This window comes from Arachis hypogaea, chromosome 18 (assembly GCF_003086295.3).
Source record: "Arachis hypogaea cultivar Tifrunner chromosome 18, arahy.Tifrunner.gnm2.J5K5, whole genome shotgun sequence".
Taxonomy (NCBI): Eukaryota; Viridiplantae; Streptophyta; class Magnoliopsida; order Fabales; family Fabaceae; genus Arachis; species Arachis hypogaea.
The window spans coordinates 29,706,895-29,734,753 of NC_092053.1; the positions used below are offsets into that span (position 1 = coordinate 29,706,895).

Below are 27,859 nucleotides of genomic sequence, written 5' to 3' on the forward strand. Positions count from 1 at the left end.
ATCCTAATAAACCAGAGCAGATATTCTTGAGTTGTTACTCAAAGACCAGCTCCATTAATTTCTTTTTCGACTATATACTACGTGCACACCAAAATCAGCCATCAAAATCGACAATTAGTATAAAATATATATTGAAATACAAATATATATTGAAAATAAATTAAAGCACACATATATTTATACACAAATATATTAATGACTGATTTTAATGATCAATTTTAGTGTGCAAATAATATTTTTGTTTTATTTTCCTAGTAAAACTCACAAGCCTAAATCCAATTAATTAAAAAGTTGTGTGCTTGGTGGCTATAGTGAAAGAGATGTTATACCACACTATTACTGCTAACTAACGTCAATATGCTATACAATAGGGTTACTAAGAACCATACCTTAATTTTTAACCATTAATTCCCAATTTTTTCTAATGCGTGGCAAACAAGCCCCTAATGCTGCTAGATTACCCTACACTGTTATAAAAAGAGTCACCAGGGTTACATTAACCTTAGTGCTAATTACGCTAAATTAACCCAATAATAATTGCTTTGATGATGGAAGCACAATAATAAAAAACTATAGGGGAAAAAAAAAAGTATGATTAATACTAATAGTACCATTAAAGCAAGAAATAATGTAGGGAAGGAAGAAAAAGAAGGGCTAAAGCACTTTCATTGGTCCCATATCATGTCCCCTCACTAGCCTCTTTGATGTGATCTCTCCAAATTTCAATTAATTATCTTTTTAATTAATTTTTTTTTAACTAATTTCCCCCCTTCCACTGCTATTCTATTGTCTTCTTTCTTCTCACCCCACCAAAGAACCTTCCCCTTTCTTCACAAAAACAAATAGTAGATGAGTAGTTATCAATAGCACACATATGTCCACAAGCAAAGGGAAAGATATAGTAGAGGGATCGTCAAGATCTCCTACTCATGATGGTGGTGCTAGTGATGATCGGATTCAACCGCAACATCAGTTGCCGTTGAGCCGATATGAGTCCCAAAAGAAGAGGGATTGGAACACTTTCGGCCAATACCTTAGGAACCAACGGCCTCCAGTGCCGCTTTCTCAGTGCAACTCCAGCCATGTCCTTGAATTTCTAAGGTATTTAGATCAATTCGGAAAAACAAAGGTACACTCACAAGGTTGCTTGTTTTTCGGGCAGACCGAACCACCAGGACCTTGCACATGCCCTCTCAAACAAGCCTGGGGGAGCCTTGACGCTCTCATAGGCCGATTGAGAGCGGCATATGAGGAAAATGGAGGTCTACCCGAGACAAACCCATTTGCCAGTGGAGCCATAAGAGTTTACCTACGAGAGGTTAGGGACTCACAAGCCAAAGCAAGAGGAATCCCTTATAAGAAGAAAAAGAAGAAGAGAAATCTAATCAATAATAAGGCCAACGGTGACACCGCTACTACCTCAAGCTTACCAGCTTTGCAGTAAAGTTATCATCAAGATCCCTTTTGAATTCCCCTTCAAGAGCTTATGGTAATTTCTTTTGTTACTGTTTTGGATTTGATGCTGTTTTCAGAAGTTGACATGGAAAAAGAAAAGGGTGTTTTGAAATGTTGATTGAATCATTCATTGCTGTTATGTGCATATTAATGACATATACTAATTCCACGGTTTTCAAACTGTGATGAGTTTGATCGTTTGATCATTGAATTTTCAACACAAAAATTTCATCAAACACATAGTATGATTTTTTAAATACTTATTTTTTTTTATAATTAAACAATTATTATTATTATTATAATTTAATTGATTTGGTTCGACCCCACGGATATTTCACAAAAAGAGTAGAGATTTTCCCCCAAAACTTTAATTTTGTTCCATTCATTGTCCCTTATATATGTTTCAGTTCATCACTTCATTATATTAAACCCTAAGCTCCATGGTCTTCAAAACCCTAAATGGCATGTATATAACATGTATATATACCTGTATACAGTATATATATACATTCATTTTTCTTTCAAGATTATACTGAATGAGGATGGAGTAGGGACTTCCAAAGACACTTAGCTTGCATACGTTTTCTCTATTGGTCCCTTTCACATGCAAAGATGACAATGTTACCATGGTTTCAATCTTTATTAATTAATTAATTATATATTATATATTTCTCTCTGCTGCTTCTTATATTATAATATATTAGCTTATAATATTAATAATAAGTTCGCTGCTTCACATAATCTTACTTATTTTGGGATTTGCACTATCTTATTGCGCCCTCCACAGAACAAATACTATACCAAATTAAATAAGTTTTTTTAGAATTTAATAATTAGAATAAATTTGTTTCACGAATAATTGATTTGCTGGTTAATAAAAATTGTTCTTATATTACTATATATAGGGGGTAAAAGAATAAAAGAAAGGACATTTCTTTCAAATAATTAAGATCTATGGTTGTGGGAAAAATTAGATGCTGTTTCATGAGGCCTTGTCTGCTGGTGGCATAATCTATAATAATATATCATCTTGGTACGAAAAATCTCTTTTGTTTTCAAAAACTTTTGTCTCATTCTAACGAATTTTGTTTTGTTCCTTTTCTCTTTTTCCCATTTCTAACCAATGGATAATAATTGTACTTTCTTTTTCATTTTTTCATGTATGCTTTTATTTTCTGATTGTGTTTGAATGAATATATATTCTCCTTTTTTTTTTGTCATGTTATCTATATGTATCTTAATTTCTAACCATTGTACATGAATTACACTGTTTCTCGCATTACCTAACTGTGCTAATTAAGGACCATGAGTCTCTACAACCATGGATTTTTTGTTCCATTGATAGGTACACACCATGCCACCTCAAATGTGTTTCTAACTAAAATATATATATAAGTTTGTGCTCAGATAAGAAGACTATTGCTTTTGTGACCATACTCTATATTGTCTTGCATTTTTTATTTTATGTGGCAATTAATAGAAATAATGAACATTTCTTTAGGTGCAAACATCTCAAAATACTTTTAGTTTGTATTTTTATTTTTTGTTTTTTGTTTTTTGATAGGTGGAGATAACATCATTTTATTATTTTTACTGTTTTTTTACAAAATCCTAAAAATAAAAAATAAAAATGCAAATAAAATATATCCTTGATTATTTAAAAGAAATACTTTCATGTTCTTATAGTACTCGATCATTTTAAGAGTTTTACATAACTTTTAACTAGTTTAAATAAAAAATTATAATGGCAGTAAACTATAAGAACATGTAAAGACTTATTTTAGACATGCAAATTAATTTTACAAGCATACACATATATTAAGAGTAGTGTATTAAGTGAGAAGGTGTCAATTGTGCATGAGAGGTGGGGATAACAAGAACAAATCTTCATTGGATGGTAACATATAGATAATCAAGATTAATTTGGCAAATAAATGTGAATATTAATTTGAATTATGCCACTAAAAGAAGTTTCATTTACAAGGTTTTTCATTTACAAACATTATTTGATAATTTATTAACTAAGCATTGTATATATAATCCCATTTAGATAGATCTCATACATGTATTATGGTTTTCTAATTGAATTAAGCTCCTATACATGTATAGGACTTGGATGATGACTTTAATTAGCTGAAGAAGTCAAGGAATTGGAGCTAAATGAATAAATACTTCTTACAATGAATACAAAGTCGGATTCCTTGGGTGGGTCAAGATTTTAAGCATTCCATGGTGTTTATGTGTCAAGAAGATAAGCTAAGTGTATTTTGTTATTCAAATGAGAATCTAAAAATCCAGTTGAGGAAGGAATTTGAGTAAACCTTATTGGGTAAGTTTCTATCTGTATTGTATTCACTTTATTATGATGATGAAGAATTTTTATATATGTTTTGCATAATTAATATATTTAGTACTAAGGTATATATATATATATATATATATATGTGTGTGTATGTGTGTATGAAAATTATTTTATTTTATGCCCAGTGTTATGTGATGCATGTCTTCTTGCTTTTTCCATGGAAACTAATTAATAAATAGCATTAAAATGCTGCTATTGTATAGTGATATGATTATACTTTTGTTATATACGTATATATGCACAGAATTTGTCGGTGATTATACATGTAAATATCATACATGAATACTCAAGACATGTATATATCTGCTTACTGTGTCCTCGTACTCATAGTTATACGTGCATGGGCAAATATATGCGTACAAAATACTTTACATGTATTATATATTATATAGTAATTCTGTTGATGAGTATATTAAATTCATATGTCATCATGTATTTCTCTATCTTTAAACAATATATAAAATCTCATTCATATGTATCACAAATCACATCCCATTTAAAATTATTATTATTATTATTATTATTATTATTATTATTATTATTATTATTATTAATAAAGTATTTGGTTTGATAACAATAGAATATATAATGCAACTATACATTCTAGGAAGACTATACATACAGGGAGACCACATAATTTTTGTAGGAGTAAATATTTAACTTGATACTCAAGTAATTTTAGTTTGGATATTTTGTTCTTAAATAAATTTTTTATTTTAAGTAAATTACTAAAATATTACTCTAAAGTTTGCATAACTGACAAAATGTACTAAAAAATATTAATGATAATTAAGTCTACAAAAATTAAAAAATATGGCAAAAAATAAATATTAAATATATATTCTAAAAAATAATTTTAGAGATAAAATTTTGATACAAAAAATTATTATTAAAAAAGTAAAATCTTTTTTCATCCTTAAAATTTGGTAATTTTTTGTAAGTGAATTTTTTTAAAAAAAAATTATCGTGAATGACTATATTTTTAAAAAAATAAAAAAAATTTAGATCAAATTTTTCTCTAATTTTTTATATATTTTTTAAATATTTATTTAAATATTTTTACAAAAAATTTAGATCTAATGGATAAGTTATTTACTAAATATAAAAGTTTTTTTTGTTACTTACAAAAAAATATAATATTTATTGATTCTTTTCGTCATATTTTTAAATTATTCAAAAATACTTTGTCGATAATATTCTTTAAAGATTTTTTTTATCAGCAATTGCATCTTTCGCATACCGAATTGATAGTTAACTCTTTTTATATTTTTTTTAGAAATTTGTGAGAATTACTCTCGTTAAACAAACTAGTTCTTTTATCACTTTCAATCAAATATTTAATATACGACAAATAAATTCTAACAAATTTTATTATAAGACAATTAAAGTATATTGTCTAAAATTTTTTGAAAACAATCGAAATCAACCAAAAAATATTTTTACCACATTTTAAAAAATTAAAAATTATACCCCTAAAATTTAAAAAGTATATATTTTATTATTTTTGTATGAGTAGTATCAAGAAATGAGATAATAAATAGAATTTAATTATTGGCTATGACAGAGTAAATTACTAAAGTTTACACATTTATTAATTGATCAAATTAAAAAAATATTTTAAATAATAAATTAAAAAATTAACTATAATATGCTAACATGAGAGTATATAATCAAATAACGTATTAAAATAATTTGTACTATCAGTACATTTAAATGAATCTTGTTATGTGTATATCAAAATATTTTATATTCTTAAAAAAAAAAAAGTAGTAGTTCACATATTTCCAATAAATGTGAGTGGATATACTACAATTGATAGAAAATTAAAATAAACTAATTAAAGTGTCTAAAATCATTTAAAAAAATTTTTAGTCTCTTAAAAATGTTTTAGGTGGTAAACTTTTATTTACTAATCAACCACGTATATATTTAAATAAGTACAATATTGTGTAGGTTGTGTGTTCTATATTATTTGAATTTTTGGTTAGTTTATATTCCAATTAATAATTAATGACCGATCATAATTACTATTTTAGAATACATGATCCGAAATATTACCTTCTTTTTGTTGGTGGTATCCCCACAAATATGTAACATGATGCCCCCACATAGGTGCAAATAATGCAAGTGGGTTAACATTAAAGTCATCGGATACCTCTGCTCCCCTCATCAATTTTTTTAATCAATGTATTTGACTTGATCACTCCATTTCCCTTAATTAACTCAATGATTAAGGCCTTTCTTTCAATTATCAAGCTCGATTTGAAATTAAAATCTTGTCATGCACTTGTTTCTATATGTTTCGGGGTGGAGATATATATCATGAATAGTCTAGCTTTCAATTTGATTAACTTTGCACACTCATTCTATAGTAGAGTAATAAATTTTAACCAACTGAGATTGATCGAGTAGTTAATTCATTCCTCTATTTAAATAACTATTAAAAATTCGAATTTCGTGACAACCATTAAATATAATTCAAATTCACAAGGAATTAGTTATTTTCCTGTCAGACTAAGAAATACAATGAATAAAAAAAATCTGTCAATTTTAAATTTAATTAGTATATATTTAGATACAAAATTGGATATATCTTATCTAAATATCCTTAATTCTTAAACTAATAGATATTACAAAGTTGAAGGATAATATACCGGTAGATTTATCTAATCATTTTTGCACTTATAGTATATTTTATTTGAATATATTATTAATTAAGTTGTCAAATTCAATTTCAAATAATAAATATACTATAAAATTGAGGAAAATTCCAATAGATAAATTTATTTGGTAATTAATACTATTACCTTATATTAAATTTTTTATCCAGTTAAAAAATAGAAACATAAAAAAATTAATTTTTTAACTATAAATATTTTAATATTATATTATAAAACTATTTATATTAAAAACTTAAACTTATAATAAAAAATACATGATTGAATCCACATGAACACCTCCATAGTCACGATGAATTATTGGCCATTCAGTGGTACACTCTTTAATTTGGCTCTTTAACACTGTTTTTGTTTTTGAAAATAGAATAAAACAAGACACTAAGAATAAAATATAAAAAATAAAAATATAAAATTTAGTATTTTTATATTTTATTTAATAATAAAAAGAATAAATTATAAAAATTTAATTTATTTTTATTTTTTTTTATTTAAAAATTTAAAAAAAATATAATAATAAAAAAATATAATTATAAAAAATTAATAAAAATAATAAAAAAATAAAAAATATTTTTTATTAGTGTTTTTATTATTTTTTTGTCAGAATAAATACAAAATATACTAATTAATACCTCTGAACATAATATTTTTATTTATATTTTATATCTATCAAATATAATTTTATATCTCTATATTTTTACCTCAATATTACATCTTTATAAACAAACGCAACTATTGAATTGCATTTTAAGTGGGAGTGGGATTGCGCTAAATTAAAGTATTACCTAAAAACCTAGATATTGGTATTCTATAATGTATGGCATCTAGCCATGACCAATTAAATATATTTTCTAAATTTGTAAGATAATTTATCATAAAAGCTATGTCCAATGACTTTCCTAGTTATAGGTATTTTCAAAAATGAAGATAATGCAATGATGACACATAGAGCGTAAAAGAGGGGATGGAGATAGCATGCATTATATTTATAGGCTCTATATACTAATACATATTAATAAACTAAACTAAATTATTTTCTTATATTAGTAGTATTATGTGACAACATATATATTCAGTTCTTAGATTGAAATGGTGAGAGACCTAGCATTGTCAAATTACTGCTATATATTTGGTTTCTAGCTCTTTGTAATATTTGAGGGAAGATTCTGTTGCATGTAAAAGAGATCTTATTATCATAGCTAGGAATACATATACTTTTTTTATTTTTTCTTACATTATTATTTTTTTGTCATAAATGACTTTTTAAAAAAATCTAAACAAATAAAAAGTACATAAGTCGTTATATTTCTACATTTTAATAACTTTTAGAAGATGAAACATAAGTGTAGTTTATCCTAGAAGTGATATTTAAAATGAGATTTAGTATTATGCTTTTTAAAAGTTGTGTTTGGTGATTAACAGGTGTTTAGGATAAGAATTTATGCTTATAATAAAGCGATAGTTTTTTATAATAATTTTTTGTCTTTAGTTTTTTTTTTTTTTTTAAAATGAGTTCAATACATATACACAACCCTAGATATATAAAAGTATTTTTGATAATTAAAGAATAAACATAAAAGATATGTAATAATTCTTCCAGGTTACAACCGCAAGCATCATATGTGTAACAAACTAACAACCATACAGTTGGCGATGACGTTTTTAACCGTTTCTGGCTGCTTCTTTTTTTTTTTTTTCAAAGATAGTAGGTTATATTTAATTAATTATTGAAAAATAAAATACAAAGATGTCCAAAAGTAGGACAACATAATGAAAGGTGGGGATTTCCCAAAAACACTACACTGAAGATATTTATCCAACGGTGCGTGGTCGAAAAACGAAAAAAATCTTAAAGAAGAAAGAATGATAAATCAAATTGAATGCAACTAAGAGCTTGCCTCATGGAGATGACGACCTAAACTGGGAGTTCTTTGGATTTCACGGAGCAACTTGACAGAGCTTGCTAGAATGGCAGACGGCATTGAAGTAGAACCTTCAAAAATCAACTGGTTGCGAGCTTTCCAGCAGTTCCAGCAAATGATGGCAAGTAATTGAGGATTACGGTCAGCATTCTTCAACGGGTTAAGCATCTCTGTTGATGCAATCCACCATGTCCAAAAGTCGTTAGGACTCTGAGGGGGAAGACAGTCGCGAAGATAACTCTGAGACCATACATCTTTAATTCTAGAGCAATTGATCAAACAATGAGTGACTGTTTCGGTTGCTTCATGACAGCAGTGGCATATTGGTGATATAGATGGGATGCGGTGATGAATCTGAGCAAGCACCGGGAGCCGGCCATGGAGAGCTTTCCAGATAAATAGCTTAATTTTGTGAGGCAAGTTCAACTTCTATAGATCAATCCACGGCTTTTTCTGTTGCATATAATTAGGGCAAAGCTCCAGAGGCGGAAGGTAAAATAAATAGCCAATTCTGTAACCTGAAGCTGTATCATATTGTTTGGATTTGTTCAAATCCCATTGCAATTTTTCCCTACTCTGCTGAATTTTAACTGACAAAATCCTGTTTGCAATGTCTTGGAGAAATAATTCTTGAATAAGATTCTGATTCCAATTCCTATCTTCAGTAATTAGATCTTTAACTCTTGGAACCAACTCAGAGATAGCTTGTCTATTTGGCATGTCAGAAATCTTTAAAGGATACGGAGGAGACAGCCAAGGATCCTCAAAGGTTCGGATATTCTCTCCAGTACCCACAGCCCAATTAAGACCTTTTTCAACAATCTTTCGGCCTTCCAGTATGCTCCTCTATCTCCAAGAAGGTAAGACTCCAATTTTTGCCGTTATAGCATTACCATTGCTAAAGTATTTACCTCTTAGGATTTTGGATAATAAGGAAGTAGGCTGTGTTACAAGTCGCCAAAACTGTTTGCCTAAAAGTGCCAGATTTTGGATTCTGAGATCTTTAAATCCAAGGCCTCCTTCTTTTCGTGGGCGAGTCATAGTGTCCCAGTTAATCCAAGCCGTCCGCCTTTCAGAACCTTTTTGTCCCCACCAGAACTGAAAAAATAGAGAGTGAATTTCCAAGATTAAACCATCAGGCAACTTGAAGCAAGACAATGTATAAATAGGAATAGCTTCTCCCACTGCCTTAAGCAATACGTGTCTACCACCTGACGATAGAAGATTGCGCTTCCACCCTTGGATTCTTTTCCGAACCTTTTCTTTGATCATACTAAAAGAAGCCTTTTTCGATTTAGAGATTGTAGAAGGCAAACCAAGGTATTTATCCTGAGCCCCAATATGATTAATATTCATAGAGTTAGCCAGTAGTGTATGAGTAGTGGAGGGAGTGTTGTGGCTAAAGAATACAGCAGATTTATTAAGATTTACCCGCTGGCCACTGATGCTTTCATAAGAATTCAATAAATGCAGGATATTTGAACATGCTTCAAGATTAGCCTTATAGAATAAGATGGAATCATCAGCAAAGAGGAGGTGGTTGATCTTGGGACATCGCCTATGTATCTGAAGACCCTGAATTAGTTTGTTTTGTTCTGCCTTGTGTAGCAAGAAGGAGAGACTTTCTACACAGAAAAGAAAAAGATAGGGAGATAGAGGATCTCCTTGTCGAATACCTCTATTTGGTTTGAAGAAACCATAAGGTTGTCCTTCCACAATAACAGAATAAGAAACAGTTGTCACTAATTCTCGAATCCACATGATCCACCGGGAGTCAAAACCAAACTTCTCCAATATAAACCAAAGAAAGTGCCATTCCACCCTATCATATGCCTTACTCATATCTAGTTTTAGCGCCATTTCATTTTCGAGTCCCCTTTTTTTGTTCTTCAAGTAATGCATACACTCGTGAGCAATTAGGATATTATCAGAGATTAATCTGCCTTTAATAAAAGCACTCTGCGTAGGGCTAATTAGTCTATTCATCATACCTTGAAGTCTATGTACAAATACTTTGGAGATAATCTTGTAAAAGACCGAAGATAGGCTTATTGGTCTTACCTGAGTCATATCTTCAGCATCAGAAATCTTGGAAATAAGACAGATCTGAGTGTGATTAAAACCCTTCAAAATTCTGCCCCCTGAAAAGAAGCTCTTAACTGCTTGAAACACATCACCACTAAGTATGTTCCAGAAGTTTTGAAAAAATTTTGCTGTCATACCATCATCTCCTGGAGCACTTTGGAGATGAATGCTAAATGTTGCACGTTTCACTTCCTCCATAGTCACTGGTCTTTGAAGCCTACGGTTCATGTGAGCTGTAACCTTAGGTTCAAAATCAGTAAACAGAGGTTCAGGATTCTCATGACAAGTGGAGGAAAAGATGTCCTTGAAATAAGATTCAGCCACAAAAGCAATACTAGCATTTGAAGTAGCCAATTCACCGTCACTGCCAGTTAGTTGCCAAATTCTATTCCTTCGGGTTCGATTTCTAAATTTCTGATGGAAGAAAGCTGTATTCTGATCGCCAGATTTGAGCCATTTGACTTTAGACTTATCTTTCCAATAAGATTCCTCATTTTGCAATGCTTTTTCAAGTTTTTCCTCTATTTCTGAAATGATATCGCCTCCATGAATTCCTACTAAACGAAGTTCCTCTAATTCAGACTGTAGTAAATCAATCTCCACCTTCGAATTAGATCTGTATTCTTGCTGCCATCTGACAATCTTATGTCGACAACGCTTTAGTTTTTGAGTTAGGATATACATGGCTGAACCATCAATCTGTTCGTACCAAACCTCTCTAACAATCTGCCTTATTTCATCATTGGAACACCATCTTTCTTGGAATTTGAATCGGCGTTTAGATCTCTCAATTCTCGGATTAGAGTCTAAGAGAAGAGGGGAATGATCCGAGCCTGATTCTGACAGTCTAAGAACCGTTGCATTGGGATAGAGTTACTGCCAATCAACACCTACCAGAAATCGGTCTAGTCTTTTCTGTATCAACTCATCACCCCTCCGTCTATTCGACTAAGTGAATGGTCTTCCGACCATACCAATATCAATTAGAGAATTATCATAAATAAAACTGTTAAAGGTTTCGATAGAAGAAGGAGATTTAGCACACCCACCTGCTTTCTCTAATTGACTAGAAATGGCATTAAAATCACCCATTAACACAACCTTACCATCAAACTGTTGCGTGACTGAAGTTAATTCAGCAAACTGAGCCATTCTATATTGATCATTTGAACTGAGATAGACACCTAGAACACCATAGGGATCATTAGAATCAGCTGTCAGAACTGATGCTGCAATAAAGAATCTACCATGCTGCAAAATCTGAACAGTGCAACCGTCCCTCCATGCCATTGCCAAACCCCCTGATAATCCATCCGGATCCACAATAAACCATTCCTTGAAACCACAAGATCTTAATTTTCCTTCAACTTGTCGAGATTGATTTTTTGTTTCACATATAAAACCAACCTCGGGGGAGTAGGATTTGCAAATCCCTTTAAGATTGTGGATTGTTAGGGGTCTCCCCAAACCCCGACAATTCTACGAGAGCAGTTTCATATTTCTTTGGGTGCCACTTGAAGGATGGCACCCTCCACCGTCATAGCATCAGAGACAATATCATTGAGACAAATTTTCTTTGAAATTTCTTCAGTACCATTACCTCCACTCCTCCATTTGAAACCTATCACAGACTTTCTGGCAAGTTGTTTCAGGTTTGGCTTTTTATTCTCCTTTTTAAGCTTGGATATGACGTTGTTATTGTGTTAGACATTATTCATGGGATAGGATATCTCCAATAAAGCATTAGAAGAAGAATTAGTATCAGTAGCTGTACCTGTGTTTTCTGATTCACCCTTATTTTCTTCTCTAGAACCCGAATTGGCAGCAATTTTTTTATTATTCTGTTTTTTCTGATCATCTTGCACACTCATTTTTGAGAAACTATCAAAAAGCCAAGCAGGTGGAGATTTTTTCTTCGGTTGAGCTGGAATAGAACCATCCCGAGGTTGGTTAGGATTGAAGGAAGCTCTTTTTCAGTTAAACGCCTACCGACTTGATCTGCCTTAAGCCATTCACCAACTTTATCTTCCTTGATATTGTTTTGGGTAGAATCATCAATAAAACATTGGCAGTTCTTAGATTCATGCCCCAATTTTGCACAATAAGTACAGAACATACCTATACGTTCATAGCGTACTCCAATTTCCAGTATTTTCTGATTAGGATCAAGCAGTTTCAGTGTATCCCTCACTCTTTTATCACCGTTCAGTTCGACTTTAGCCTTCACTATGCGTGTATCCTTGCCTCTAACTTCAAATAGAGCAACATCTTCAATTTGACCAAGTCTCCTACCCAATTTTCGTCCAACCTCAAGTATTTTGTATTGTTCAGGCAATCCCCAAAATTGTGCCCATACAGGAAAAGAAGAAATGTGATTATCCTCCATGTTTATTGACTGCTTCCATCTGTGAACATGAATAACAAAACTCTTGAATAACCAAGGTGAACCTCTCTCAATTCGAGTCACATCAGAGTCATTCTCAAAGAAAAATTGAAACTGGTTCCTGGATTTTTCGACTACTCTGAATCCTTCTGGTTTATTCCATATTGCATAGAGAGCTCCTTCCATGGTACCTACGGAAAAGATCCGATCTGAGAAAATTCTTCCAGACAGGCTCCGTGTACAGGCTTGAATTCCTTCAGAAACATCTTCATAAGCTAAAACGATCAAGTCATCCTCCTGATCACTATCAATTATATGAGGGTTTTGTGTCTCTGATTTGTTGCTCATGATGTAGAGCAGAGAGAAATAAGATAAATGGAATGAGTGAATTAGAAAACGAAATAAATTAAAAGAGGAATGAATTGGGGGAGAAAACGAAAATTAGGGAACTAAGTGGAAAAGAAATTAAGAGAAGAAAGTAGAAGAAGATAGAAAAGACTTTGACGAAGAAAAGACAAAGAAAGGTGTAACCATGGAGGCGACGCAGTGAAACCCTAGCAGAGCGTGAACGAACTCATAGGGCGCTGGATGAGGAGTACGTACTCCCATTAATTTTCTGGCTGCTTCTTTAAGCACATATTTTCTATACTAATTATGAGCATAGATAACAATTCGTATTATGGTGTATTTTTTTTCAAAAATATTTGATAATGAAAAAAATTTAGTCAAAATTAGCTAAAACTTGCTTTATTTAATATTTATTAATTACTGTAATAATTAATAAATATTAAATAAGATAAATTTTAACTAATTTTTTTTATCTCTTTAGTATTATTGATTTTTTTATAGTACATTTCTTATGAGAAGATCGAGAGAAGAGTTAGAAAATAACTGAAATGAATATTTTTTTTCTCTCTCGGGTGATGCAATATAATATTTTATTATATATTTTTAAATTAAATAGAAAAAATATGTGAAAAAAGATATTATATAATAAAAACTTACATACTTGATAACATTGTTTGAAAAAAATTATGAAAATTCATTTCTATAGATTTGATCCGAAAAGGAAAAATTATAATAAAGTGAAAATTCAAGAAAATATCATACTATATTATTAAGAGATTTAAGTATTTTGATTATATTATTAAGAGGATGGTAAAACAAAGGATGGTGTAAATTATATGATTCAAAAGGAACAGGTAAAAATGGAGGACTTATTTGAACTTTTAAAAGAAAGTACCTTTAAAGCATGATGATGAGGATGAAGATGATGATGATGAAAGCCAAACCATTTTCATTCTTTATTAAATTTCCCCCCGATTAAAAAAAAAAGTAAAATGCTCAAATCAACCTAATTTTTAATAGTTAACATATTATTTTGTTATATTATTTGGTTCAATTTCTTTGAATCTCGGTGCAATCTTTAAATTTTTTAATTTTTAACAATATGGATTTAATTTTCAGAATCTTTGTACTTAAATATTTACCGAAAAAAAATAACTCTAAAATATATGAATGACAAATAAGGCCTCGAATAATTTAAAAATTTGAGTAATATAACGAAAAAAAAATCTCATTTTTTATAAATAGTGTCATAAAATTATTTTTCTCAAAAGTTTAAGTTTATAAAAAAAAAACATATAAATGATTATATTTTTAACAAACAATAAACAATTATTGTATTTAGCATTTAATTTATGCATTTTATTTGAATTGTTGTGAAAATATTTGGATAGATAATTATCTAAAAGGCACCCAAAAAAATCAAGCAAATATAATTCGACGTAATTTTTTTTATTTTTCTAAACAATTTTATTCATTACGAAAAAAATTAACAAAATTCACTTTCTGTAAAATAATCAAATTTTAGAATAAAAAATCTTATGTTTTTTTAATAATATTTTTCAAAGATCACATCAGAATATAATTTTAAAAACTGTTTTTTGAAATATGTATTTAATATATAATTATTTTGTCACGTTTTAAAATATTTTAAAATTTATTAATCATTCATATCTTTAAATTATTTTTATCAATAATATAGATTTTTGAATATTATTTTAGTAATTTACTTTATAAATAATTTATCTTTATAGTTTATACATTAAACCCTAAACTCTAAAGCTACTTGATATATTCAATATAATGGATTTATATATTTACTTGTAAACATATTAAATGCACATTTAAATAGACTAAGTAGTCCAAGTTAAACTCAAAGCAAAAAATAAAATAAGCTAAAATTCTAGAGTTAATTAGTCCGATAAATATTTATTTTATACCATTTTGTTATCTTGGTTGTAGGGATAATAAAGTGGACTAATCCACCCCCAATTCATCCTGTTTTATTTAGACTCATGCCATAAAATGGAGAGAACTAGTTCGTTTCGCTAATTAAAATAGATTTAAAATGCTAATTCGTCCTGTTTTATGGCAGATTGGCAGGTTGATCGGTTAGTCCACTTGATTTTTTTAAAAAAAAAATTTATTAAAATTAATAAAAAATAATAATTAAAAAATTAAATATAAATAAATAATTAATTTATAATATAATTTTTTTATTATTTTTTTTAATTTTTAATTTTAATAAAATTGTTTAAAATAGTATTTATTAATAAAATTATTTTTATTTTAAAAAATAAATCATATAATTTAAATATATATATATATATATATATATAATTATAAAATAAAATAAATAAAAATAATAACTTTTTACAAAAGAATTTGAAAAAAGGCGGGTCGAACCCGTATAGATCATTTTCCAATTTAATGAAGGTACATTGCTAGCTCAAACCTTCTTCCAATTTAATGAAAGAAGATGTTAGGTCTTTGAAATAACTACACACCAGAAAATTCTTGTCCTTCAAGGATTACATCAAACAGGTGTCACAATTTACTTAAATTTCTCTTTATCAGCTATTTCATGGGCTTTTTTTAAAAAATAAAAAAACATCATTTTTACTGATATGATTAAAATTTAAATGTTTTACCTTTTTAAGTATTGTTTTGTTATTATGCAAGCAAGTATTATTTTATAGTAAAAACTGCACAGTAAAGGAAGAGTGCTATGGGGCAGCCCTTGCCAGCGCAATAACAACAATAGATGTTTATAAATATATATATTAGAGAAATTTTTAAATTTAATATAAAAATCTTTAAATTTAGACTATATATTTAGTTTCGAGATATGTAAGCAGTACTCGTACTCGTGGTTCTGCCATGCTCGCTTGGACTACCACTCTTTGTGCATGGCTATCAATTCGGAATATCACTCTTTGTACATGACTATCAATTCGGAGATGAGTGACTTAGCTAGATGCATTTCACTTATGTTTTTATATTGTGACACAACCTTGATATTATGAACTGTACCAAAAAAATATTTCTCAATCGCATTTAGCAACTCCATTATCCCTTGTAATACTCTAATCAAAACAGAGTAATTACTAAAATTGATTAATATGTCAATCATTTTTGAAAATCTTACAACAACATGATAAACATATAACCATTTTTCTAGAAAATATATGAAAAAATTTAAAAAATTTACCTTCTATAATGAAAAAGATAACTCTACATATCAGGTTGCTGTCGAGATTTGAATGATCTTGAGACATTGTTAGCGCCAAATACGTGTGCATAGCCTAGTATTTATGAACCTCCCAAATAACCAAGATTCTACTGATATGCAACCCGAATGCTCCACCGACAACCAACAATATAATATCTGCACCGACAATAATATTTCAGATAATCAGATTCAACCACCCCATACTCTACACTCCGACGAATACTGCAGTTCTTGATCGCTAGATGAATAAACTCTCTACTGTAGAATCTATGTCAACTCTTAGCTCTATATTCCCATTTGTATTATAGTTGTCAATGCCCCCCAGACAAAAAGGCATTGACTTCACTTGCATAGCATCTAGGTCCAATGTCAAATAATAGTTTAGAACTTGGACTCAATTAGAAAGTGGTAACAGTAGTGACTGTGCCATAATGAAGTAAAAGACGATAGTTAAGTTTTTGGGACAAATTTTGTATCGTCATCGCTATTAATATCAGAACTATATTAGACCCACTTTTTATTTGACTCGGACTTTTTCAAAAACAAATTATCATCGGATCGACCATTTGGAGAGCACATCAAATTCTTGTGGCAGATTCAGTTCTTCCTAGGCCACTCCCACCTGACTAGGTCCTACTACACAACTTGTTAGGACTGAACGTGATGAAGAAGAACTACTGCCAACGTCCACCAACTCAATGAAAAGTTCCATCGCTTGTTTAGTGACAATCTTTCCATGGCAATCGAATGTAGCTCACACGTGATCATCATCCCTTAGCCATAATACCTTATATGAATATTCCTCATAGTCCAGCGAAATACATTGATACCTAATTTTTTGAACATGCTTAATTCAAATCATTTTCATATTCACTAAAATCAAATTTTTAAGCTCTATCAATGAATGTAACTATCAAGTATGCATAACAACAGAATTATTGTATTCAAAATGTGCAACATTATGTTTGCATGATATTGTTGCATTTGGATAAACAACAATTATATGCTTACTAGCCATTTGAAGAATTCATCTTTGTGAAAAAAAAGAAAGAATAGATGAAAGGTGAACATAATTGGGAGAATATAATATGATATATATATATATATAATCGTTCGCGACAAGTTCACACACAATTTCGCATGCACCACGTGCGCTATAAGATTTGCACACTATAACATTGCCAGCAGTTGAACAATAGTACTGTTGCGTTAGCAGTATCTAGATTATAAGCTTCTTATTCAAAGTTCTTAACTGTATTATAGTCAGCCTGAAAATTGTTAGTAAATATTTAAAAAATATTTTAAAAAATAAATATTTTTTTTATTAAAAAAAAGCATGTTTCATATCATATGATTCATAATTCAATTTATTAAGAAAAAAATATTTTCAGTTTCTAAAATTATTTTTACAATTTAGTGGTTTAATTTTCTATATTATGACTAATTTGAGATAGGACAGAAATTACTACTAAAAAATAGTAAAATAACTGTAGATTTTATTTGCGAATTTTTTTTGTAGCAATTTGTTGTAAATTTTACTACAAATTTATCATTCATGAAAAATATGTAAAGCCTTTGCTGCAAATTTTGAAATTCACAGTCAATTTTAAAACATTTGTTTGTATTCAATTCTCATATTCCTCACACTTTATTGTTTTTGATAAAAAAAAAATTACTAGTGATATATATATATATATATATATATATATATATATTTTATGAATTCGTAACTATTGATATATCGGTGATATAAAAAGAAATGAACTTATAAATAAGAGTGAAAAATTGTTGCATTAAATATTCATCATGCAAGATAATATATACTAAAAAATATTCACAATAACTTGGATGCTAATAACCATAATTAGTTGTTGAAGATATATACGATCTAAATAGTTATAGCATGCTTGCCATTTTCCTTTTTTTCTCGGCGGATGGCGTTTCTCGCATTCAGCTACAATACATTCATGAATGCATTCTTTCCTCTTTATTTGATTGCGTGTATTGTGTTTCTTGCAATTCCTGACACAATCTTCAATGTCAGATGTAACATAATAAAATGTAGTTTGGATCTTCAATGAAAATTATAAGCACCCTTTTTATCCCAACCAATGTTTTAAGTTTTTCCACACTTGAATGACACATACATACTAGTCTAAACTAATCAAAGATCTAAATAAAGATAATTATTGTTTTTTGCTTAAAGGTTTGTAATGTGCTAATATTAGATCAAAGGGTTTGTCACAGGCCCAAAGTTGGCTAATAATGGTTAATGAATGGTAGGCCATTTGAGTACGTGAGTTAAATGAAATGATAGCCTCAATCATGTAAATGCATGTCTACATGGAATAATGGACATAAAGAATCGAACAAATCAAGGATCACAATCATAGAAGGAGAGTCATGCACACAAGAAGGAAAATAAGTGGTTATAAGATGTAACCACACAATTAAGCTCAAGTCTCACGTGCTTGTGTTCTTAGTCCGAAAATCATGTTCCAAAATAAATTCCTCAAGCAAAATTAACACAAAAATTTTCAAATTGGTAGGGTGCCCTAAAGATGATTTCTTGGAAGATAAGTCATCACCCTAACCAAGTAGCCCTAATATGCAACAGGTGTTCAAATACAAAAACTAATCATGCAATCTATTCTAACTAATGAAAGAAAAATTAAAATCATAGGTGTTGAAAGGAAAAGAATACCTACGGAAGTCGGTAACCGACCTCCCCACACTTAAAAGTTTGCACTGTCCTCGGTGCCATGAGTGATACGCAAAGCGGGGTTCGGTTCGCCACTTCCATCATCCGTGCCTTGAGTGCTTGCTTCACTGTTGTCTGAATCGGATGTGGAAATGTCCAGCTCTTCCATAGGCGGTTTGACACAACTCCAAAGCTTCTTCATGTAAGCAAATCGGCGTTTGTTTCGCCGTTCATATCGATCTATCTTCTCATGGAGCTCTACAAGCAATTGATGGGTTGACTTTGGTGGTGCGGATGAAGTGGTAGAAATGGTGGAAGGAGGGGCTATGTCAAGGCTTGTGGTGTCCATGGGAGGTTGAAGATATTTTCCGCTTGGGACGATATCGCCCTTTGCCGGAATTGTAGCCTTCATGTCCTTAGCGTCGCACGGAACACCAGCAGCAGCTACTAAATCGGATACCAAGGCGGGAAATGGTAGATTACCCTTGGCATGGACTCGACCCATCGCTTGTCGGATGAGGAGAGAAATGTTGGCCGGCCTCTTCGTGAGTACGCACCAAACAAGGAGGGCGAGGTCCGCTGTGATGGATGACTTATGGGTGCTCGAAAGCACGTAATGAGATAATATCTGGCCCATGCCCGGGTCTCCACTGTAAGCGCACGTGCATCAAGGCTTTTAGGCCACATCCTAAGTCTCCCTTGGGTCCAATGATTCTCGGGTTCAGCAATGACTCGAAGGATCGAGTCCCAATCAAACCCAAACTCATCCCGTTGCCGTAGGACCTCTTGGTAACCGTCCATTTCCTCCGGTACCGATGAAACATTAAGCACTCGCTAAATAGCCTCCTCTGAAACTGAGACTTGCTTCCGGCGCACGTAAACCGACTGAAGAGACGGGGAATGGAAATTGGAGTAAAACTCCACCACCCAAGAGAGGTTGGTCTCTTGTGGTCGTCGCAATAGAAACCCCTATCCTCGCCGCTCAATGCGGGGTAGCACATACGAAGCAATGTGGTCCGGGGGAGTGAGTAGGGTTCCTCTCAACCATGGTAGGGAACATGAGCTCACAGAAGCGGTTGGGAAACCTTGTGGGGTCCCTTGCCGGATTGCCCTTCTCGTGTTCATCAATATGAACAATTGTCTTCGCCTTCTTTGAAAGGGGCTTAGCTCCTAGTGGAGGTTGCGCCTTGGAGGTTGATTTTTGGGGTGCCCTTTTTGTGGCCGATTTCTTCGACGCCTTTTTCTTGCCTTTTTGGATGGCCATCCTGAAAAAGGAAGGGAAAGAGGGAACATTAAACCCAAATAATCACATTTGGAAAATAACATGCAAGTGAAAGGTAATGCCCAAAAGGAATAGTGTGTCTTGAGGACATGACAGCTATAACATGTGATCAAGACAATAATAAAAGCATGGGACATACACTTAGCATGGGATGCAAGAGTGAGTAAAGCATACAATAAGGCATGAGAAGGATAACTCAAGCATCAACAAGCACACAAGATAGCATATGCAAGGTAGATAGTGAGCACAAGGCAATTATGCGCCTAATCTAACTCCAACACAATAAAGCATGCAATGGAAGAAAGTAGAGTTAAAAAAGGGTGAGATCAATAATCTTGCAATATGCAATAAGGAAGCAAGTCATGAGCAAAGAGCAAGAGAATGGTAAACATAAAGCAAAATAGGCTCAATGCACGTAAAGAAGAGCAAGTGTGTGAAGAAGAAGCACTAAGTTAAGAGCATAGAGTCAAATTGAACCAAAATGGTATAGGTACATTTCAACAAACACTTGGTGTGCACTATTCAAATAATGAGCAAATAAGAGAAATTCAAACATGTAAAACCCTAAATGGAATACCAATCATCATAACAATACCACATAATCACAAAGAAATCAAGAGATATCAAAATGACCCATCAAAACAAGAGAGAACTCAAATTTCAACACCCATGGGTAATATGAAAAGAAAAAAAAGCAAACAAGTAAGAACAAGTTAAGCAAAATGCAACTAAGGAAAAAGAAGCAAAAGAGTAATCAAATGCAACTAGTAAGAGAAAAATTTCAAAGAGGACAAAAGAGAAGAGGGAGTAGGAGTAGAACCTTGAGAAGGAGAAGAAAGCAATGTGAAATGTAAGTGGAAAATAGGAAAAGAGAGGAGAGAGAAAAGAGGGGAGAGAGAAAGTGTGGGACCGCCGGAGGTGGTGGTCGCCGATGGCGGTGGTGGTGGTCGGAGATAAGGTAGTAGGATGATGGGAGAAGATAGAAGAAGAGAAGGGATGGAAGAATGAGAGTGGAGGAAGGAAATTTGAAACAAAAACAAAACAGGGCGCGCATTGATCATTAGTTGCGTCTGGGATGCGACGCGTGCACGCACTCCACGCGTATGCGTTGATGGATGGATATGGGGCGTGATGCGTAAGCGTCCCTCACGCGTACGCGTGAGGTACAGAAAAGGGAGGGGACGCGTACGCGTCAGGTGACGCACACGCGTGGACAGAGTTGTGCCTTGGGCACAAAGTTGGCACAAGAGAGGCCTAACTCTCTGGTTTTTGTATCATGAGAGGCGTGCAGCACAATCGACGTGTACGCGTCTGTCACGCTTACGCGTGGATTACAAAATCGGCGAACGATGCGTATGCATCTGCCACGCTTATGTGTGGGTCGCCTAGCACAAAGTAGGCATAAAGGGGGGCATAACTCTCTGATTTTTGTACCAGAGTGTCCAAAATTCGCAATCGATGCGTACGCGTCGCCCACGCGTACGCGTGGGTTAGCGAAATGGCAATGGACGCATAGGCGTCACCCACGCTTACACGTGGGTCGCAATTGTGCCTTTGGCACAAAATGGGCACAGATTAGGCACAACTCTCTGGTTTTAGTACCAGAAGTTGCGAAAACGCGTCGACACATACGCATGATGCACGCTTGCGCGTCGATAGTCCCTTTTTTTTTTTACACATGACGAGGGGCACTTATAGAACAAATTGGTAGTAATGCATGCTAAAGGGGTCAAAAACATCAAAAACCTCATGTAACACTCAACCTTAAGCTTTTCTTCAACATCTTAATTCAATCAAACCATTATCAAAGAACTCCTCATGAGTAATTTAACACAAAAATCAAGCAAAAATCAACCCTACTATGAACAAACTCATAAATCAAGCAATCACCAAAGGTACAAAAATTCTACAAGCTATGTGCAAGAAACTATAAGCAAAGGTAGATCATACCATGGTGGGGTGTCTCCCACCTAGTACTTTTCTTTAACGTCCTTAAGTTGGACGGTCATGAGCTCAAATCTCTTCTCCTTCGGGTGCGTCCTCAAGAAGGAACACCTCAACCTCTTTGTTGCTTTTCATCTTTTCTCCATGGTATAACTTTAGATGATGACCATTAACCTTGAAGACATTGGGGCTTGAAGGATGGCGCAAGTGATAGATCCCATATGGCTCCGCTTTCTCCACTTTATACGGGCCTTCCCACCTTGATCTCAACTTTCCGAGCATCAATCTCAACCTAGAGTTATAGAGGAGAACTAACTCTCCTGCTCTAAACTCTCTTCTTCTAATGTTTCTATCATGCACCGCTTTCATCTTCTCCTTGTAAAGCCTTGAATTCTCATAGGCTTCTTAGCGAAGGTTCTCAAGCTCCACCAATTGTAACTTCCTTTCGACTCCAACCCCAAAACCTGTGTTGCATTCTTTTACGGCACAATATGCTTTATGCTCTATCTCCATCGGTAGATGGCAAGCCTTCCCATAGACCAACCGGAATGGGCTCATACCAATCAGCGTCTTGTAGGCCGTCTGGTAAGCCCAAAGTGCATCACCGAGCTTAGAACTCCAATCTTTCCTGTGAGGCTTCACAACCTTTTTCAATATGCGCTTGATTTCCTGATTGGAGACCTCGGCTTGGCCATTCGTTTGTGGGTGGTATGCTGTGGCCACTTTATGGATGATATCATACTTCTTCATTAACCCTGTCATTCTTTTGTTGCAAAAATGCGAGCCTTGATCACTCACGATTGCTCGTGGTGATCCAAAGCGGCAAATAATGTTATTCCGAAAAAAAGAAAGAACCACATTAGCATCATCGGTTCGGGTGAGAATCGCCTCTACCCACTTAGAAACATAGTCAACAGCTAGCAAAATGTACATGAAACCATTAGAATTTGGAAAGGTCCCTATAAAGTCAATACCCCAAACATAAAAAATTTCACAAAACAACATTGTTTGTTGTGGTATCTCATTCTTTTTAGAGATATTTCCAAACTTAAGGCATTGTGGACAAGAATTACAAAAGAGAGATGCATCTTTGAAAAGTGTAGGCCACCAAAACCCACAATCTAAGACCTTCCGAGCCGTCCTTTGAGGACCAAAATGGCCACCACTCTCGGAATAGTAGCAAGCCTCCAAAATAGCTTGATGCTCGGATTGCGGTATACACCTTCGAATTACTTGATCGGCACCACATCTCCATAAGTATGGGTCATGCCATACATAATATTTGGATTCGCTTTTGAGCTTATCCTTTTGATGTTGAGAAATATTAGGAGGAAATGTGCGAGCAACCAAGTAATTGGCAATAGGTGCATACCAAGGGATCACCTCGAAAGTTGCTAGCAAGCCCTTAAGAGGAAATGCATCATTAATAGGAGTGGGATCGCCCTTTGTGTGCTCAAGGCGACTCAAGTGGTCCGCCACTAAGTTTTGCGAACCACTCCTATCTTTGATTTTTAGGTCAAATTCTTGCAATAGCAACACCCATAGGATCAACCTAGGTTTGGATTCCTTCTTGGCCAACAAATATTTCAATGCCGCATGATCCGAGTATACTACCACCTTAGTGCCAAGTAGATAAGCCCGGAATTTATCCAAGGCGAAGACAATAGCTAACAATTCTTTCTCGGTGGTAGTATAATTGGATTGCGCTCCATCTAAAGTTTTAGAGACATAGGCAATAACATAAGGAATTTTACCCTCGCGCTATGCTAGCGCCGCTCCCACCGCGTAGTTTGATGCATCACACATTATCTCGAATGGCCTAGTCCAATCCGGCCCTCTGACGATGGGAGCTTGGGTCAAAGCGATCTTGAGCTTGTCAAACGCCTCCATGCATTCTTCACTTAAATCAAATTCCACATCCTTTTACAACAATTGAGAGAGAGGTAACGCCACCTTACTAAAGTCCTTAATGAATCGCCGGTAAAAACCTGCATGTCCAAGAAATGCACGGACTTCCCTCACAGAAGAAGGGTAAGGCAAACTAGAAATAACATTGACCTTTGCCGGATCCACAGAGATCCCATCATTAGAGACAATGTGCCCTAAAACAATACCTTGTCTAACCATAAAATGGCATTTCTCAAAATTTAACACAAGGTTTGATTTAGTACACCTCTCTAATACTTTTGCTAGATTGTCCAAGCAAAGGTCAAAAGAGTCCCCATAAATAGAAAAATTGTCCATGAACACCTCCATACAATGCTCCAAAAGATCTGTAAATATACTCATCATACACCTTTGGAACGTTGCTGGTGCGTTGCACAAGCCAAATGGCATTCTGTTATACGCATACGTTCCAAAAGGGCATGTGAAGGTTTCTTGGTCTTCGGGAACAATGTGTATTTGAAAATAACCAGAATATCCATGTAAGAAACAGTAATGAGATTTACCACATAGGCGATCAAGCATTTGATCGATGAAGGACAATGGAAAGTGATCCTTCCTAGTGGCCAAGTTTAGGCGCCGATAGTCAATACACACCCTCCATGAGTTTTGGACTCTTGTGGCTATAAGCTCCCCTTGTTCGTTCTTGTTTGTAGTAACACCGGATTTCTTTGGAACTACTTGGACGGGGCTCACCCACTCACTATTCGAAATCGGATAGATAATGTCCGCTTCTAATAATCGGGTGACCTCCTTCTTCACAACCTCTAAAATGGTAGGATTTAGATGCCTTTGAGGTTGTCTAATGGGTTTGTCTCCTTCTTCTAGAAAAATTCGGTGTTCACACAGTTGGGGGCTAATGCCAATTAAGTCTGCTAAGCTCCACCCAATGGTCTTCTTGTTCCTCCTCAAGACATTAAGCAACTTCTCCTCTTGGTGGGAGGAGAGCTCCTTTGCAACAATTACCGGGAGCTTTTGGTCGTCTTCAAGGAAGGCATATTTTAGGTGGGGTGAGAGTAGTTTCAAATCTACTTTTTGTTCATGACTCGGTACTTTCTCATCCGGTGTCATTGGAGATGATAGGGCATCTTTTTCACATACATGGGAACTTCCCACACTTGGGTCTTGAATCATACTCTTTCCATCAAAATCACCTTGGTGGACTTCGGCCACCACATTATCAATCAAATCACACCAGAAAATAGAGTGATCCTCTGGTGGATGTCTCATGGCTTTATCTAGATTAAAGCTCACCTCTCTTCCATCGATCTCAAACGAGTAAGTACCCAAAAACACATCTAATTTGAACCGGGAGGTCTTCAAAAATGGCCTCCCAAGCAAAATAGATGAAGTCCTTCTGGAATCACTAGGGGGCATCTTGAGAATATGAAAATCAATCGGGAAGACCAACCCTTTTGATACTCACTAGAACATCCTCCGCAATACCAACTACGGAAATTATACTTTTGTCCGCCAAAACAAATCGGGCGGTCGACCGTTTCAACGGTGAAAGCTTTAAGACCTCATAGACGGAAAAGGGCATAATACTCACACATGCACCAAGATCGCACATACAATCAACAAATTCGACCCCATCTATGGTGCAAGTTACTAGGCAAGGGCCGGGGTCACCACACTTCTCTGGCACATCATCCATTAAAGTGGAGATTGAGCTTCCCAATGGAATAGTTTCTAAATCATTAAGCTTCTCCTTGTTCATGCATAGGTTCTTTAGAAACTTGGCATATTTAGGTACTTGACGGATAGCATCAAAGAGAGGAATGGTTACCTCAACTTTCTTGAACATCTCCACCATTTTGGGATCCAACTCAACTCGCTTCTTAGTCTTCCTTGCCAATGTGGGAAATGGGATTGGAGTAGCATCTTGCAAGACATCTCCCTCCTTAAATATTCCACCCTGTGGTTGAGCAATCACTTCTTCAACTACCTCTTGGGCTTCATCTTCCTCTTCAACTTCTTCTATCTCAACCACATCCTTATCTTGAGTGACCTCTATTGGACTTGGCTCTTCATGGCTCCTCTCTTGTAATTTGGTGCTGGACCTCAAGGTAATGATATTGATGCCAACCTTGGGGTTGGATAGAGGTTGAGAGGGTAAGGAACTTGAGCTTGAGGGTTGAATAGTAGAGGTAGAGGGAGAGTTTGAGGGGGGTTCCATTCGGGAAATAAGGGCTTGGAGTGTAGAATTGAGACCGGTAAGGCTTGCGGCAAATGTTGTTTGAAGCTCCTTTTGTCCTTGGAGGATGGAGCGGAGTGTCTCATCTTGGTTGGAAGAAGGAGAAGGATAAGTGATTTGGGGGGCTTGTGGTTGGTTGGGTGGAGGTGCTTGCCTTTGATGAGGTGCTTGGTAGGTTTGGTAGGCTCTTCCTCGGTTTTGGTTTTGGTATGAAAGATTTTGTTGGTATCGGTTTTATTGGTTGTTGTTGTTGTTGTTCCATCTTTGGTTCCCACTATTGTCCCTTCCTCCTTGATTATAATTGTCCTTCCATCCTTGGTTGGAGTTGTCCCTCCATCCTTGGTTGGAGTTATCTTGCCACTTTTGATTGAAATTACCCCCTTGGTTATAGTTGCCTCCTTGTTGATGATAACCTTGGTTTGGACAATTGTAGTAGGCATTAGTGGCCGCTGGTGCACGAAATTGTGATCTCCAGGCTCGAACAAATCCTGGTAATGGCTCCAGAGCTTGGTGCTCTGATCTTAATTCATAATTGTCACAACTTCGATACAACTAACCAGCAAGTGCACTGGGTCGTCCAAGTAATACCTTACGTGAGTAAGGGTCGAATCCCACGGAGATTGTTGGTATGAAGCAAGCTATGGTCACCTTGCAAATCTCAGTCAGGCAGATATAAATTGATAATGGTGTTTTCGAATATTATATAATAAAATAGGGATAGAGATACTTATGTAATTCATTGGTAGGAATTTCAGATAAGCGAATGGAGATGCTTTTTGTTCTTCTGAACCTCTGCTTTCCTGCTATCTTCATCCAATCTGTCTTACTCCTTTCCATGGTTGGCTGTATGCAAGGGCATCACCGTTGTCAGTGGCTACATCCCCTCCTCTCAGTGAATAATATGCTCACGCACCCTGTCACGGCACGGCTATTCATCTGTCGGTTCCCGATCATGCTGGAATAGGATTCACCCTCCTTTTGCGTCTGTCACTAACGCCCAGCACTCGCGAGTTTGAAGCTCGTCACAGTCATTCAATCATTGAATCCTACTCAGAATACCACAGACAAGGTTTAGACCTTCCGGATTCTCTTGAATGCCGCCATCATTCTAGCTTACGCCACGAAGATTCTGGTTAGGAGATCTAAGAGATACTCATTCTAGCTTAATTCATGTAGAACAGAAGTGTTTGTCAGGCACGCGTTCATAAAGGAGAAGGATGATGAGCGTCACACATAATCATCACCTTCATCACGTTCTTGGGTGCGAATGGATATCTTAGAAGAGAAATAAGAAGAATTGAATAGAAAACAGTAGTACGTGCATTAATCTTT

The 27,859-nt window shown here is 34.1% G+C and overlaps 1 protein-coding gene across 1 annotated transcript; it reads left to right on the top strand.

Moving 5' to 3' along the window:
* The first annotated feature begins 761 nt into the window (after positions 1 to 761).
* On the top strand, positions 762 to 3,841 carry LOC112772293 (protein LIGHT-DEPENDENT SHORT HYPOCOTYLS 10). The gene is made up of 2 exons (XM_025817206.3): positions 762 to 1,489; positions 3,565 to 3,841. The coding sequence occupies exon 1, from the start codon at positions 875 to 877 to the stop codon at positions 1,442 to 1,444; it is 570 nt and encodes a 189-aa protein (XP_025672991.1). The 5' UTR covers positions 762 to 874; the 3' UTR covers positions 1,445 to 1,489; positions 3,565 to 3,841.
* The last annotated feature ends 24,018 nt before the right edge of the window (positions 3,842 to 27,859 follow it).

Coding starts and splice junctions, on each gene's coding strand:
- LOC112772293 (XM_025817206.3), top strand. CDS start 875: ATGTCCACAAGCAAAGGGAAAGATATAGTAGAGGGATCGTCAAGATCT.